The 17,690-nt window shown below is 42.1% G+C and overlaps 1 protein-coding gene across 1 annotated transcript in view; it reads right to left on the bottom strand.

The window, feature by feature from the left end:
* Nucleotides 1-5,176: 5,176 nt before the first annotated feature.
* The window catches only part of GABRR1 (gamma-aminobutyric acid type A receptor subunit rho1), a 36,077-nt gene continuing 23,563 nt past the window's right edge, over nucleotides 5,177-17,690 (bottom strand). Inside the window, exons 3-9 of the mRNA XM_007533535.2 lie at nucleotides 17,100-17,167; nucleotides 15,314-15,537; nucleotides 14,295-14,377; nucleotides 12,614-12,754; nucleotides 9,839-9,991; nucleotides 7,641-7,837; nucleotides 5,177-5,455 (exon numbers count right to left, since the gene is read on the bottom strand). Of these exons, the coding sequence (XP_007533597.1) occupies nucleotides 5,177-5,455; nucleotides 7,641-7,837; nucleotides 9,839-9,991; nucleotides 12,614-12,754; nucleotides 14,295-14,377; nucleotides 15,314-15,537; nucleotides 17,100-17,167 (1,145 nt within the window). The remainder of the gene's footprint in view (nucleotides 5,456-7,640; nucleotides 7,838-9,838; nucleotides 9,992-12,613; nucleotides 12,755-14,294; nucleotides 14,378-15,313; nucleotides 15,538-17,099; nucleotides 17,168-17,690) is intronic.

The raw sequence follows: 17,690 nt of genomic DNA, 5'->3' as shown, positions 1-17,690 counted from the left end.
ATGGTGCTACATTAAGAATTATCTAGTTTTATAAGCTAGTTTTCTAAAAATGCCTTTCTGATTGTGTGTGTGTGTGTGTGTGTGTGTGTGTGTATGTGTTATACGTCTCTTTATACCTTAAGCATCCTTTTGTTCTCTTCTGGAAAATGGTCTAGGTAGTACCAGCTTTTAAGCAAAAGCAAATTATCATAAAATCATCTTCCAACTCAGTAGGCTGAAAGGTAATGAGAAAAAATTGTTTACTTGTTTTGGCAATGATTTTGTAATAGATATAGTTGAGTGTGGTGTGCTTTGGTACACGTGAAGTTAATATTTTCAAGTAAGTGACAATTACTGTCAGATTTTAGTAGGTTTTTTTGTAATATTTCAACATAATAATGCATTGAAATATGTATAAAAATTAAAATATTACTATATGTGTTCAACTAATTGAACTGTCTTATGTTTTTTCAACAAGTAAAATGAAAATATATGAAATTTTATATGACAGTACACTGTACACAATGGTCTTATTAATTCATCAATATTATAGATACTGGTTTGCTTTTAAACCATAAATATTATTTATGTAATTAGAATTTTACAAAGAACAATTAAGTCCTCTTGTTCAAAAATTAATGTTTCATTAGTTTTAGAGCACATGGTAAGCACTTAACAGAATATTAAATTATCTTTAAACGTTTTTCAGCTTTGACCCATATTTTAAGTAGTTGTGCAAATTGTTCATGGTTTTTTTTTTTAATTTATTTTAATGAGAGAAAGATACAGAGATGGAGAGGAACCAGAGCACTGCTTAGCTCTGGCTTATGGTGGTGCTGGGGATTGAACCTGGGACTTCAGAGCCTCAGGTATGAAAATATTTTGCAGAATCATTATGCTATCTCCTCAGCTCTCATATGGTTTCTCAGATTATTACAAATAGCTAAAGAATACTACCTTATATGAGGAAAATTACAAGTATCTGTTTTCTTTAACCTAGCCGTCAAAATAAAGCCCAAGGGCCTGGGCTGTGGTACACCTGGCTAAGTGCATCTATTACCAAGCACAAGGAATCAGGTTCGAGCTCCTGGTCCCCACCAACATGGGGAAGCTTCATAGTGCTTAAGAAGTGCTTTGGGTGTCTGTCTTTGTCTCTCCCTCTCTTATCTCCCTTCCCTCTCAACTTCTCTCTGACTCTATCCAAAAATAAATAAAGCCCAAATCTGTCCTTCCCCAATCCCGTGAATAAAATGTAATTCAGTGGATCAACATATGTTATTGCCTTTAAAATAAACCTTAGAAATATAAATTTAAAAAGTCTATCAGATCAGGATCTTAAATAAGAATTTTATTTAGGTGAGTCAGGCACTGGTGCACCCAGTTGAGTACACTAGTTACCATACACAAAGACCCAAAGTTCAAGATTCTCAAGCACTGAAACAATGCTGCAGGTGTCTCTGTTTCTCTCTCCTTGTTCTCTCTCCATTTCTCTGTCTAGCCAGTAAATAAATGAATAATTAAAAAAAAAGAACCTTACTTAGTTAATTCAGACTTTAACCATACATCTCAATTTATAAAATTTGAGATTAGGTTGTGTATTCTTTAAGGAAAGGTCTCCTATGAAAATAAAAGAATTTGTAGAAAATTCCAGACAGGGGCTGGGAAATGTCTCACCCAACAGAGTGGGTACTTCTTCATGTGTGGGTTACTGAGAGATGGCAGAGCAGAGAGTTGGACTTAAAAGCATGTGGTCATAGGCAGCATACATTATATACAGGACCCAGGTTCAAGTCCCTGCTCCCCTCCTGCAGGGGGGATGCATGAAGCAGATCTGCAGGTGTCTTTCTCCCTATCTCTCACTTGTCTCAATTTCTCTCTGTCCTATAAAAATAGAGTGGGGGAAGAGGACAAAAAAATGGCTTTCAGGAGCAGTGGATTAGTAGTGTCAGTACCCAGCCCCAGCAATAAACCTGGTAGCAGTGAAAACAAAACAAAACAAAAAAAAAACAAAAATGTGATTTTTGAGTTTGATACCTTGGTATTGCATGTGTCAGAGTGATGCTCTGGTGTTCTCTCTATCTCTCTCTCTCCACCCTCTCTTTCATTAATAAATTAAATATTTCAAAATTAAGAGAGTTGGGATTTGGGTAGGATCCAGAAAACTTAACATTGATGTTTGAATAAAAGCAGAGATACAACATGAGTAGGTGGCAATTTGAGATGAAGATTGAGAAACTCCTAGAGATCGCTTTTCCTCTTTATCATACTTAGTTAAACTATTTGGGGACATATCACTACACCGGGTAATACTAATGCTGATTATACCTTTTTTGTATACCTTCCAACAGAAGGTATACAAAAAGGAAATCTACTGGAAAATTACAAGTGAAGTCCTATAAAAACATGCCTGAGCTAGATTTAAAAAAACATTTGGACAAAGGAAATCTTGTTATTGCAGTGAGCAAAATCTCATAAAGCAACTTCTGAGCCTCTTTATCTAATCTCTATCAAATAATTCTATTGATACCTTGGTCTGCAAAAAAAAAAAACCCTTATTCCTTAGAATTCATCTAATTTTAGATTTATATTCATATAGATTCTATATTGCAACGAGAAACTAGAGTTTATTTACATTTGTTGACAAAATGTATTTTCTTGCATCAAAAGATTCCCCTGCTGTTAATACAACTTTTATGAATGTCAGTTAAAATTTATGTATTTATTTATTTATTTATTTACTTACTTACTTACTTATTTTGCCTCTAGGGTTACTACTGAGGCTTTCTGCCTGAACTACAAACCCACTGCTCCTGGCAACCATTCCCCACCCCCCTTTTTTCTATATATTTTATTTGATAAGACAGATAGAAATTCAGTGGGGAGGGAGATATAAAGAGGGAGAGAGAAAGGCATCTGCAGACCTGTTTCACTGCTCCTGAAGTGTCCCTGCTGCAAGTGGGGAGGAGAGTGGGGCTCGAATCCGAGTTCTTTCGAGGGTCCTTGAGCATAGTACTATGCGTATTTAACTGGGTGTGCCACCACCAGGCCCCTGACAGTCAAAAATTTAAACCAAAGGAAATGATGAAAATTTGAGAGGACTTTTAAAAAATAGCACTGTGGGGAGTCAGGCAGTAGTAGCACAGTGCTTAAGCGCACGTGGCGCAAAGCACAAAGATCGGTATAAGGATCCCAGTTCGAGCCCCGGGCTCCCCACCTGCAGTGGGAGTCGCTTCACAGGCGGTGAAGCAGGTCTGCAGGTGTCTATCTTTCTCTCCCACTCTCTGCCTTCCCCTCCTCTCTCCATTTCTCTCTGTCCTAGCCAACAACGATGACATCAATAACAACAATAACTACACAAAAATGAAAAACAACAAGGGCAACAAAAGGGAAAATAAATAAATATAAAAAATTAAAAATAGCACTGTGATTCTTGTCTTATTTTTAGTGCTCATAATAAATTAGATTTATCTACAGAATGTTTACACAATGGGGAAGCACAAAGTTTAGAGAGGAACAGTAATGTTCAAACAGCAGAGTACCAAAGCAACTGTTCAGCTCAAAAGACTAGTCAAGCTGTATGGTAAAGTGTTCACCATATTGCAGGAGCTATCTTCTGCCCTCAGATTTCATTTTGAATGAAAACTTTCTCCAAGACAGGATAGATATATGAAGCAGTGATTATAAGATAGGAGACACTTGATCACAAAATTTCCACAAGTTTTTCCAGCCTGAGTGACTCTTGAAAAAACTGACAAATTGTATTCATGTAAACTCATCTTTGAAGTTTCCATATCAGAGAAGTTTCCACCCAATTGTACTAACCCAAGAATTTCTCTTGTGGCCTGGGAATTGGCTTAGTGGGTAGAGCACAAGACTTGCATCCTAAGGCCCTAGGTTTACTTATTTATTTAATCATTTATTTAACTGTTTATGAGAGAAAGAGAAGAGTAAGAGAGAACCAGAGCATCACTCTGACACATGCAATGCCTGGGACTGAATTAGGGATGCCATGTTTGAGAGTCCATGCTCTATGTACTGTACCACCTCCTGGACCTCAGGGCCCTGAGTTTATTAATTCCCAACACTGCATATGCCAGTGTGGTATTCTTGTTTCTGCCTCTTATAAAATAAACTGAGCTTTTCTAGAAATTAAAATGAATAAAGCAAGACAGACATTCTTTTTTTTTAACTTGTAAATCCCTCAAGTCTTTTTTAAAATTTTTATTGATTCAATTATGGTCAACAAATCTGTTGGATGACAGAGGTACAATTCCACTTTATTCCTACCACCTGAGTTCCACATGCCATCCCCTCCATTGGAAGCTTTCCTATTCCTTATCACTTTGGGAGTATGAAACCAGGATTGTTACGGGGTACAGAAGGTAGAAGGTTTGGTTTCTGTAATTGGCAGGTTGATCCATACTCCCAGCCAAAATAGATATTTTCTTATAAAGAGGTGAAATCTGGGGCTGGATGGTGGTGTACCTGATTGAGTGTACATGTAATAATGCACAAGGACCTAGATTCAAGTCTCTGGTCCCTACAGGGAAGAAGCTTCTCAAGTGGTAAAGCAGAGCTGCAGGTGTTTCTTTGTCTCTTTCCCTCTCTAATCCTCCTCTCCTCTCAATTTTATTTTGTACCAAAATAAAAATAATTTTTTAAAAGGTGAAATATTGTGAACCATCCAAATACATAAAATACTAATATTATTGCTGTATTTTATGAAAATAAACGTGAAGAGATGCATAGGTTATAAACTAAAGAATAATTTTTGGGCAAAGGAGGGACTTTTCAATGCAAATGGGCTTTAGGAGTGTCCCAATTCCCCTTAATCCAGAGGGTCTAATGATACTCACAGAAAGAAAATCATTTATATGAATTAGCATGTAGAGTATAAAAGAGGTTGAACTACGGTGTTCCCACAATACCAACACTGTGCTACTCCAGGAGATCCCCAAAAATCTCTATCTACTATCTATAGGTTTGCTATTCCTGAGGCACTGAGTATAATGCTGTGGATATAACAGTAAGTTTAAATTAAACCACAAGTGTCCTATTGATGTAGTTTTGGAAAGATAAAGAGAGGTGAGTACTGGGAACTTGATTTTTCATCATAATCTTACATTATTTCTCATTATGTAAGAGTATCTCTGTTAGTACATACCATGAAGAATGTGAGTTACAGGTTCAAGGGCGTCTATGAGAAGATAGACCAGTATATTAAATTGAATAAGATATATGCTGCTGGGAAGATGATCCGAGAGTATTTATCGATGGCATGGGTGTCAATCCTCATGCTCACATAGTTGCTCCTCTGACTTTTCCTCTCTGGGGCCAGGGCAGGCTGCACCATCATCCTGTCTGGCTTCTCTCCATTGTCCGGCATGTAGCTGCCCAGATCATTTACCTCCCCATCGCTGTAGCTACCATCCAACATGACAGCATGTGGCTGAGGCAGCCCACATGTGCAGGGAAGCTGTGAACACAACCAACATACGTCAGGAAGTGAGCTCGGCTTCATCAATAAAAGACAGTATGTAATGGAGGAGATGCTTTTTTCCTTATAGTTCTAGTTAGGAGTGGAGGTGGGTGGAAAATAAGGGTGGTGGCATTGTAGACATTCTAAAATAAGAGCTATGGATTTTTGACTTAATTCAAGCTTACATGGCAGCTCTTTAGAAATAACCCTTCATACCAGAGACCAACAAGAACATCCATGAGCAGATAATCATGAACTATCATTAAACTAATATGAGACTTGGTAAAAATATTTACAGACAACACTGGTGTGTGTGAGAGAGAGAAAGATGGACTGGGGGTTTGAAAAGCACTAACTCCTATATAGTTAGAGTTTTCTAAAGCACATAATCATTGAGTTACAGACAGGAAAGCAGACGTCTATCTTGGGCAGAATGTGAAGGCATCACACTGAGTAAGATAAGCCAGGAAGAGAAGGATAAATACTGGATGATTTCACTCACAGGCAGAACTTAAGAAGCAAAGACAGGAGACTTCCAGAGGTGTGGCCATGGAGTAGCAGCCATAGAAAGATCACTCCATGATCAACTAGATAAAGCAACAGAAAATCACCTAGAACCTCCACAAATTAAAACTATGACCTCTGAAGAAACTCACCAAGCCACAGGTGGGTACAGGCATGCACAGAAAGAGGTGAGAGAGAGATTCTTAGGACAAAGGGGGGAAAAAAAAGCTTGTGCTAGCAGCTGGTGCCAGCACAGGGTCAGGGACAAGAAGGCAGGAAATGTATTGGAAAACCCTGGTCAAAAACTGCAGCTGTGTGGCCTGCCCAGGATATGCCAGCAGGTTTCCTGAGGCCAGAGCACAAACTAAAACAGCAGCAAGAGCTGATTTTAAAATAAATGTATCATGCTCCCCAACTTCAGTTTATACTACAAAACAATAATAACTAAAACAGTATTTGGATCAATGGAACAGAATTGAGAGACTAGAGATACACAGACACCTAAAAGGAGACAAGACCATTCAATCAGGGAAAGATCTCTTCAACAAATGGTTCTGAGAAAATTGGACAGCCACATGTACAAAAACAAAATGAGGCCACCATTAATACTATGCATCAAAATCAGATAAAAATGGATATTACTTGGATATTAGACCAAAAACTCTAAAATATATAGAAGAAAACATTCCCCATCTTTGCCTCATCTTGGATGGAGCTTGAAGGAATAGTCCTGAATATTAGGATGACCTCAGTCATAGAAGAAACTTAGACAGGGACAGAAAGGAAAAACACAAAGTAAAACTTGGACTGGACTTGGTGTACTGCACCACAGCAAAGGGCTCTAGGGAGGGAAGGGAAGAGAGGGGCAGTGGGGGGTTGGAGTCCTTAGTTGGGGGTGAGACTGTTTTATAGACACCTATCATGGAGAGATGGGAAATTGTATCCATGTGTCAACAACTGTACTGTAAACCATAATCAGCTCCCCACCCCACCCCCAAAATTACCACATAAGACGAAACTTGCACTGGGTGCATTGCACCAAAGTAAAAGAGAAGGTGAAGAAGGGATGGGAATAGAGAGGTGATGGTGGAAAAGGACCTAGGTTGAGGAAGAGAGTATCTTATAGACACCTAGCATAGGAAAATGAGAGATTGTACCCCTGAGTCTACAATTGTACTATAAACCATTTACCACTACCCTGCCCCTCCACAATAAAGTTGGGGAAAAGAAGAAAAGCAGGTGGGAGGAGAAGGGAGCTGAGAAATAACAGGAGATATATGAGGGAGAATTTTCTAGAATGAAGGTAGTGCTTCCCTGAAATGTTCTTTCCTCACACCTCTATATTCATAAGTGATTTGTTCCACCATGTGTGATATTTATTTCCATCCCTCAACCATGAACACCACCCCCAAGATGAAAGGAACCATGCCTTCCTCAGCTTGACTCCGCAGTTCTTATTCCATGAGGGGCACTAAGATACCTGCATGATGAAGCCTGTATATCCCAGGGTAAATTTCACATGAGTTCCACACATAGTTTTTTTTTTGCACTTAGTGCCTATGTAAGGTGGGTGGAAGAGAGGTGTAATTAACCAACTTTAGAGAAGTGACCTGCCCCAATTTCAAGGCTAAGCCAGGCTACATCTCTGAGTGGATACTTCAGTGCATGATCAAGTCACCTTGTCCCGCAGCTTCCGCTCCTTCCGCTCCTGCACAGTGGTCAGGTAGTTGACAGCCGCATACTCCAGCACCGAGAGGAACACGAACACAAAGCTGACCCAGAGGTATATGTCCACGGCCTTGATGTAGGAAACGCGAGGCATGGAGGCGTTCACACCCGTGATGATGGTGGACATGGTCAGTACTGTGGTGATACCTGCAAACCATCCAAGTGGAACACATGCAATTCATGCATGAGACCCTAGATTGAGTCCCAGTACCACATGGGAGCACGTGGCAGTACTGGGGGGGAGATGCTTGGATACTGAAGCATTGCAGTGGTATCTCTCCTCTCTAAGAAAAATAATGAAAATGTTGACCCTGGGATCTTTCCTTAGCATTGTATTGAGATAGAGATAGAGATAGAGAGATATATATAGAGAGAGAATGTGTGCTTGAGCATGAACATACACACAGCCTGTGAGGTGATGCTGTAGCTGTAAAGCACTGAATTTGCAGGCATGAGGTCCTGAGTTCAACCTCCACAGCCAAATATGCCAGAGTGATACTATGGTCTCTCTCTCTCTCTGTCTCTCTAATAAGGGTGGGGAACATCCAGCCCATGGGCCCTATTTAGCCTATGAAATCATTTGGTCTGGCCCTCTCAAGGCAATGACAGGTAGGATTAAAAATTCAATAAACCTAGGAGCTTTCTTCATAGCAACATTAAGTACTATTTTTTTTGTGATTTTTGAATAAGTGCTAATTTTTTAAGTAAATAATTTTGTATGGCCTTCAAATGAATGTTATAAATTCCCAGGTGACCCTGGTAGGAAAAAAGGTTTCCTATCCCTGATCTAGAGGCAAAAAATAGATGACCACCATGAGCTGTGCAGTAGTGCAGGCAGAAGACAGAAAGAAATAAATAAAGAAAGAAAGAAAGAAAGAAAGAAAGAAAGAAAGAGAGGGAGGGAGGGAGGAAGGGAGGGAAGGATGAGGAGGGAGAGAGGAAGGACAGTAGAGGAAAGGATGGGAGATGGAGGGGTGGGGAAGGGAGGGAGGAAGGATGGTGGAGGGAAGAATGGGGGAAGGAGGAAGGGGAAAGGGAAGGGAGGGGAGGGAAGATAAGTCTCTTTCACCAAATACATGAGGTAGCTTCATGCCTTTGTTCCTCCTACTCCTTCAGCCTAGAATATTCCATTTCTGTCTGACAGCACATACTCATCTTCCTTCATTTTGCTTTGTTTGTTACTACCACCAGGGTTATAGCTGTGGCTTAGTACCTGTATGATGAATCCACTGCTCCTGATGGGCATTTTTTTCTTTTTTTAATTTGATAGGACAGAGAGAAATTAAGAAGGGTGGGGAAGATAGAGAGGGAGAGAGAAAAATATAGATACCTACAGACCTGCTTCACAGATTGAGAAGCTTCTCCCTTGCAGGTGGGGATTGGGGGCTTAAACCCTGGCCCTTGTGCATTGCAACCTGGTGCTCAGCCAGGTGCACCATCACCCAGCCCTGATTATGCCTTTCTGAAGTTTCTATGCCCCCACCTGGCAAGCCCTCTTCATGTCAAAATCTTGGACTCTGACCAACACAGTCTCCACCTTAACCATAAGATTCTTAATTTTAAACAATTTCCCCTAAAGCATCTGTCACAAGAGTCTCTTGGGATACCTTTTGAATACAATTTACTCAAGCAGGTGGGCAGAGCAGAATCCACCTCCCAAGGCCAACCAACCTAGAACTAGGCTTCCACAAGATGGAACCACACTGGTTTTATGGACATCTGGGAACAGACTGGCTACCTAGATTTTTTTATTTGTGATTAACAGTATATTTCCATACTGTACTCACCACCTCACCATCCCACCTTCCAAAGATAACCACCATAATTCTAAAAAAAATTTTAGGAACAGCTATCTTTATTTCTTTCAATAGCAGTATACCTGTGAAAGAACTTGAAGTATCGTTTAGTTACCATGTCACCAGAGACAAAGCCAATTTTAAATGAATGGTTTTATCTGTAAGAGTGCCTGGAGTGTTTATTTGAGATGTTGAGAGAGAAAGAGAGAGAGAGAGAGACTACCAGAGTAATGCTTAGCTCTGGTTTATGGTGGTCCTGGGGATTAAACCTGGAAGCTCTTTTGACTCAGATATGAATGTCTCTGCATAACCTTTATGCTAACTCCCCAGCAAAGGGACTTGAATTCCTTACCTAAGGGGACCCTGGCAGGCACAGCTCTGCGGTCGATCCAGAATGACACCCAGGACAGCATGACCATCAGGGTGGCAGGGAAGTAGGTTTGGAGCAAAAAGAAGAAGATGTGGCGCCGCAGCGTGAAGTTGATGTAGAGACGGTTGTACCAGCCTGGTGACACAGGAAGAGAAAAGACAGCACACACTATACCTGCCCAGCAACCTCACAAAACAGATGTCATTTGGAGAAAGACATTTGCCTTCAATAGTCCACCAGAGACTTACCATACTTGTATTAAGTGGAGGTGAGAGAGACTATGCAACAGAGAGGTTGTGTGGGCAGCCTGGTGTGGTGTGTGGGCACAGTGGACAAACAAAGGACTCTCAAGAATGAGGTCCTGAGTTGGATCCATGGTATCACATGTACCAGAGTGATACTGTGGTCCTTTCTCTTGTATAAATTAATTTCTGAAAGAATTTAACAGTGTGGTTGCATGATAACCCACACTGATGAGTGAAATGACCTCAAGCAATCAATCACTGGCCCTTGTCTTATACATAGGAACCCCCTTGCCAACCAGAGGTCAGTTTAGACTCTTGTTATGCAAATGATAGTACTGGGTCTAGCAGCACTGTCATCATGAACTTGTTGGAAATTCAGGTCCTCTAGTCAGGTTCTCACATAAATATGATGGGATTCTAACATATCCCTCTCTATCATCACTGGTCTTCTCCATCAGGAACATCATAAACCCTCTTGTGGGCCTCTACTGGGCCTTGCCCTCAATGTAGAACAACAATGGTAGAAACTGCCCCACTGTCTGAAAAGAGGCTGGGTCAACATACTCTGTCACTTGAGGAAGATTGGTCCTGAAATGAGTGCATCCTAGAATGTTCTTAGCTACGACCATGGAAAGCAACCTCAGATCAACAGGGATGCAGAGGCTACACAGGCTCCTGTGCTAAATATGAATAGATATGGGCCCTAGGTCAGATTGATGGGGTTTACAGTTAATGGTATTTATATACTTTCCCCATATTTGGGAGCTTCTCTCTGCCCTGATCCAGCTTTCCAGTCATATTCCCAACTCTGACACTATCTTCCAAGTCAATACTTTTAATATACCTGCATGTTATCTGTGGGGCTCAGGCTAAAATTAGTAAAGTCATGGGCCCCTTGGAATATACCCTAAATAGTCTTCCTAGCTTCTTCCAGCATAAACACTCCAAATCTCTTCTGCTATTCTTACCTTTAGGTTTCTGATTATCAAACCATTTGCTCTGCTTTATATCTTAATGCATTTCAACCACCAAGTTGCAGATCCTACCATGATGCCAACCTGACTTCCATGGGCAGATGACCTCACCAATGTGTCCTAAAATCCCACTTCATGAGAACTCTACTCCAGTTGGGAAAGATAGAAACAGGATGGGGATATGGATTGACCTGTCAGCACCCATGTCCAGCGGAGAAGCAATTACAGAAGCAGACTTTCCACTTTCTGCACCCCATAAAAATCTTTGGTCCATACTCCCAGAAGTATAAAGACTAGGGAAACTTCAAATGGAAGGGATGGGATACAGAACTCTGATGGTGGGGGTTGTATGGAATTGTACTACTCTTATCCTGCATTCTTGTCAATTATTATTAAATCGTTAATAAAAGAAATTCAGGCCCCTTATAAAGAACTTTCATGTTCCAGGCTACGAGGTCATAGGTTCAAGCCTCAGCACCACCATAAACCAGAGTTGAGCAGTTTTCTGGTTAAAAAAAATCAATTTTCTCAACACACTCCACTGAGTATCATCACCACTAATGTTCTCCAGGACTCTCCTTACTTGAAGGTATTGTGTTGAGTGAGATAAGCTAGAATGAAAAAGACAAATACCAAATGATCTCATCCATAGGTGGAAATTAAGAAGCAAGCACATAAAGTGATACTTAGACTGGGTGTGGTGTATTGCACTAAAAAGCAAAAGACTGGAGAAGGAGAAAGAGGAAGAGGGATGGAATGGATATGTTCTGGGGGTCTTGGGGCAGGTCTTAGTTGAGGGTCAGTTTCTTGCAGATACTTATCACAGGGAGATGAGAGGTTGTACCTATGTGACAACAGTACTGTAAACCATTAAACCCCACCCCCCAAAAAGTAAACAAACAAACAAAAACCTCAGGCTTTTTCCCAGATCAACCAAGCCAGAATCTTCTTTTAACAATATTCTCCAGCATGATTTATATGTATTTTAACATTTGAGAAGCAATATTGTCCAGAATCTTGCTATTAAAAAGCAGCAATGCTGCCTATAGGAAAATGACCAGTAGTTCCTACACCAAGGCTTACAAGAAGGAAGAAGGCAGTTGTGTAGGCAGTAGCTCAGGAGGAGACAGTTTAGGTTAGACAGTAGAGATCCCCAGGGACTGACCAAGGCAGGGAGACTGGGAATGGAAGTAACAGACCTGGAAGTGGGTTGTTGGTTGCCTGCAGAGGAAGGGGCTCTGGAAATGCTACAAAGAGCAACATGCCAGCAGCTAAGATGGCAATGCAGTCATCTCAGACTTCCTCATGTGGTTTCTGTTTAAGTCCAAATATTCATATTGTACTTTTTCTTTGCCTTTGCCCCCCCTCTTTTTACTTGATAAGACAGAGAGACATGCTGGAGATGCCCTAGACCTGATTCAGGCTTCTGTATATGGTTTCAAGAGTGTGCCCACTGGGCAGTCAAGCCACCCTTTCTGGAGACAAAGGATGACCCAGTAAAGCCAGGTACATGTCCTCCTGTGCTCCAGGCAGCCCACCTGTGCTGCTGTAGAAGGCCAGCTTCGTGGTGGTGTGGAACTCCTGAATGAGGAACTGGGAAAGCGAGATCCTCTCGTCTGTCTTTAAGGAGTCATTACCTTTTTTCCAGTACAACATCAGGTCATCTTCTGTGTAGGCATCTGAAAAGACGAGGGAAGCCTCAGGTACATGCAAAGAGGTGTGACAATAGAGGGGGCTCCATAGAAGCTGATCCCCATTTCCCACACAAACTCCTGGGATTGCTCTAAAATGGCCAAAATATGCTAACCACAGTCTAAACAAAGCAAGGGGACCAGGAGGTGGCTCAGCTATAGTGTGTTTTTTCCATTCATGGGGTCCTGGGTTCAGTCTCCAGGACTAGATGGGAGCATCAGAGACTAAACAAGTAGAAATCCATAGATGGTGGAGTAAATCCTTTCCTTCCTTCCATCTTTCCTTCCTTCCTTCCTTCCTTCATCTTTCTTTCATCTTTCATTCTCCCCCTTCCTCCCTCTCTTCTTTCTTTACTTCTCTCTTTTTCTTTCTCCTTCTCTCTTTCCTTCTTTCTCTCTCTACTAAATATTCTAGTGTCTCACAGAGAGAGGGAAATGATGGCCCTATTGTCATAGCATCCCCAACCATCAGCATTTTTTTTGTGTCATCACCAGGACTCCGCTGCTCTAGATTAACTTTTGTTGTTGTTGTTTGTTTGTTTGTTTGTTTGTCTCCAGGGTTATTGCTAGGGATCGGTGCCTGTACTATGAATCCATTGCTCCTGGAGGCTATTTTTTCCCCTTTTGTTGTCCTTGTTTATTATTGTTGTTATTATTGCTGTTGTTGTTGGATAGGACTGAGAGATATCAAGAGAGGATGGGAAGACAGAGGGGGAGAGAAAGACACCTGCAGACCTGCTTCACCGCTAGTGAAGCGACCCTCCCTTCTGCAGGTGGAGAGCCGGGGGGTTGAACCAGGATCCCTGTACCAGCCCTTGTGCTTTGAACCATGTGCCTTTAATCTGCTGCACTACTGCTCTGGCCCCTAGATTAATTTTTTTTAATTTTTTCTTATATTTATTTATTTATTTTCCCTTTTGTTGCCCTTGTTTAACATTGTTGTGGACATTGATGTCGTTGTTGTTGGATAGGACAGAGAGAAATGGAGAGAGGAAAGGAGAGGAAGATAGAGAGGGGGAGAGAAAGATAGACACCTGCAGGCCTGCTTCACCGCCTGTGAAGCGACTCCCCTGCAGGTGGGGTGTCAGGGGCTCGAACCGGGATCCTTATGCTGGTCCTTGCACTTTGCGCCACGTGTGCTTAACCCGCTATGCCACTGCCTGACTCCCTAGATTGATTTTTATAGACAAAGACAGACAGATAGAAAGAGACAAAGATAGGACAGCACCCAAGCTTCCTCCAGTATGGTGGGGGCTGGTCTTGAACCTGGGTCATGTACATGACAGAGCAGGCACATTATCCAGGTGAGTTATCCAAGCCTCAGCAATAACCTCGGTGGCCAAAATAAAAGGAATTATTAGTCCTAATTCTTCCTAGTTGTTATATTACCTTGGTTTCTGCTTAACTCTAAGAGATCATTAAAAGCTTAGACAAATGAGAAGCATATCTTCTCCTCACCCCTAAGTACCAGAAGTGTTGGAAGTGAGTTAGCAGAAGGGTGACAGGGTCTGGGCACATGGGTACTCACAACTTTCAATTTCAAGTGAGCACGTTTGAGTGTCCAGAGGAAATCGGCTGAAATCCATGTTGCACATTGCAGTCACTGTGACCCTGGAAACACAAGAAGACAGGCCTCTCTGTTTTCCCAAACTATTGTAAGAATGACCTGGGCTCAGGGAAGTACAGGGGTGGGAGACAGCTGACCCAGTACCATGTGTCAAGGCCTGGGTCTGAGTCCTACCATTACAAAGCAACACTGTGGAAGGCAACAGGGGAGCTCCATGGATGATGGGGCAGTGCAGTGCTATCCCTCCCCCCTTACTATATTTAAAAAAGGGAGGGTTTCATGAGACAGCTCAATGGTATTGCTGGATGCCAAGGAGGTGACCCAGTGGATTGAGAATTAAACTCTCAAGCATGTGATCCCAAGTTCAATTCCTGGCATCGTCACATGTGCCAGAATGATCTCTCTTTCTCAAATTAATCTTTTATTATTATTATTATTATTTATTTAAGAAAGGATAAATTAACAAAACCATAGGGTAGGAGGGGTACAACTCCACACAATTCCCACCACCCAATCTCCATATCCCATCCCCTCCCCTGATAGCTTTCCCATTCTCTATCCCTCTGGGAGCATGGACCCAGGGTCGTTGTGGGTTGCAGAAGGTGGAAGGTCTGGCTTCTGTAATTGCTTCCCCGCTGAACAAATTAATCTTTTACAGTGCTCTCGGTGACACATGGGTACAATTTCTCATCTCCCTGTGGCAGGTGTCTGCAAAAGACTCTCATCTACTTAGGTCCTTTTCCATCATCGTTCACCAGGAACCCAAAGCACCCCAACTTTCTTCCTCTTTGGTCCTCTCTCTGCCTTCCTTCCTCAGATTCCTTTGATTTGGTGCAATATACCAAACCCAGCTTCAAAAATAAAGCCTCCTGTAGAGTCAATATCTTTCTTCATTCAGACAGACTCTCTGCCTTGTTCCCCTTGCTTTGGCCATAAAGAGCTTTTCAGGAGTGGGCTGAGAGGAGAGTGTGGGAGTCCACCTGAGGCTGTAGAGCACTGTTCCATCAGGCTGCACCCGAAGCATGACATTGTCCGTGGTGGTGTCATGGATGAAGGAACGCTTGGAGTGTACAAAGAACATGTCGGGGACCCAGATCTTCTTCACCAGCCGCCCATCAAACGTCATGCTGAGGTTGTTGGTGCTGGGGAAGGACAACCTTTCATCCTTCCAGTAGTGCCGCAGGTAGAGCGTCATGGTGAAGTCCTGGGGCACACGGGAACAGAGAGAAAACACACACACACACACACACACACACACACACACACACACACACACACACACACAGAGAGAGAGAGAGAGAGAAAGAGAGAGAGAAAGAGAGAGCCAGGAAGGATGCTGGGCCAATTGAGATCTCCTTTCTAGCTTCTAGAGGTTTGCTGCCAGGAAGAACTCAGCCAGGAGCTGCCACCTGGTCCCTGGCATTTGCCTCCACACTATGAAGGGTACTGCTACCCTACCTAAGCTGCCCTACCCACACAGGGCAAGTTGGAAGTGTCAGAGCACCATTGTCTGCTCTGGAAGCTGCCTTCATCTGGAGGGTGGGATTAGGTATCTGTGGAGAAGAGGAGTCTAAATACCCGGCTCCACCACTGGGATAACCATTGAGGTGTGTTCTTTGCTGACTCCCTGAGTACTTCCAATGGAGCTAGGTTCCATAACTGGTTTGATGGCAGTTCTCTTGGGTCACCTCTTCTCCCTTTTCCTGGGGTCACCTCCTTCTTAATCTACTTGTGTTAGACTGCTTGTCTCAGGTCTGCTTCTTGAGGAACTCAACCTAAGACAAGACCTTAAAAAGTTCTGGTAGATCCATACTCCCAGTCTGCTTCTCTATGAGATCAGGTGTTGGGATTTGTGTGGAGTTGTACCCCTCCTATCCTATGGTTTTGTCAATGTCTCTTTTCTTAAATTAAAAAAAAAGTTCTGGTAGTCAAGTGGTTGTTTAACATTTCATTTTTTAAAATAAATATATTTATTTAATTTGATAGGACAGGGAGAAATTGAGAGGGAAGAGGAAAGAGGGAGAGACCTGCAGCACTGCTTCACCACTTGTGAAGCTTCTTCCCTGCAAGAGGTGACTGGTGAATCAGGTCCTTACACATGGAAATGTATGCACTTAACCAGGTGAAGCACTACCCTTTTTCTTTAAAACTCACTGCAATTTTCTTAAAGAGAGAGACTTTCTGCTTCTTCTGCATTTCTATACCCAGATACAGAATTCACAGCAGTGTGCTGTGTTTGGAAACTTGGCAGCCATGAGCTTGGACCTACTGTTTATGTTTCAGAGTCTTCTCAAAGAAGCAAGGAAGGAAGGCATCCTCAGGAAAAGATCCTGGGTGTGACCAAGAAGTGGTGCACCTGGTTGAGCACACGTTACAATGCTCAAAGATAGTTCAAGTCTCTGTTTTCCCCCTGCAGGGGGAAAGCTTCACAAGTAGTAAAGCAGTACTTCAGATGTCTCTCTTACTCCCTCCTTCCTCTTAATTTCTCTGTATCTAATAGATAAATAAAATATTTTTTTTAAAAAGAAAAGAGCCTGGGAACTGGAAGGTGGAAGGTCAAGTTGACCATCTGGTTCTGTTTTGGATCAATGGGAAAATTGGAGGGAAGTGTCTGAAGCTCCTTGAACTATATGTAAAATGAGTGTGGGTATTTCCACCGCCTAGAGAGTTGTAAGAGGCAGTGAGTTCAGGTGTGCACAATGTCTTACTGGGCTTGGGTCCTTCAAGGACACCCACCACCCTTACCATAGTAAGAGAAGTACTTACCATGTCGACCTCTGAGATGCTGTCCAGGCTCTCCACCTGAACATCCACGCCAACAGGAATGGCTGGGCCTGGGGATAGGACATAGTAAGACAGTCATTTATTTTTTCAAATTATTATTATTATTATTATTTATTTATTGGATAAAGGCAGTCATAAATTAAGGGTGAATGGGGAGATAGGAAGAGACAGAGAGACACCCACAACACTGCTTCACTACTCACAAAGCTTTCCCCCTGCAGGTAGGGACGGGGGTCTCAAACCCAGGTCCTTGTACATTATAATATGTGCAGAAGCCTCTCTCCTGGGACCTTGGTATCTTAAAAGATTTGAAGGGTTGGTGTTCCCATATTCCAAGCTGAAGTCAAACAAGAGATGAAAGGATGGAATCATGGGCTGGTTCCCTAGAATATTCTGGCAAAAGTTAAAAAATGGGGGGAGGAGGCCTGAATTGTTCAGTTGATTTTAAAATAATGAAGTTAATATTAGGATTTCTTTTTTCTCCCCCCTACTTCACTTCCCTCAGTCTTTTTAAAAATTATTTCTTTATTGGGGGATTAATGTTTTACAGTCGACAGTAAATACAATAGTTTG

This window comes from Erinaceus europaeus, chromosome 13 (assembly GCF_950295315.1).
Source record: "Erinaceus europaeus chromosome 13, mEriEur2.1, whole genome shotgun sequence".
NCBI classification, from domain to species: domain Eukaryota; kingdom Metazoa; phylum Chordata; class Mammalia; order Eulipotyphla; family Erinaceidae; genus Erinaceus; species Erinaceus europaeus.
This window is presented reverse-complemented; position numbering and strand designations above follow the sequence as displayed.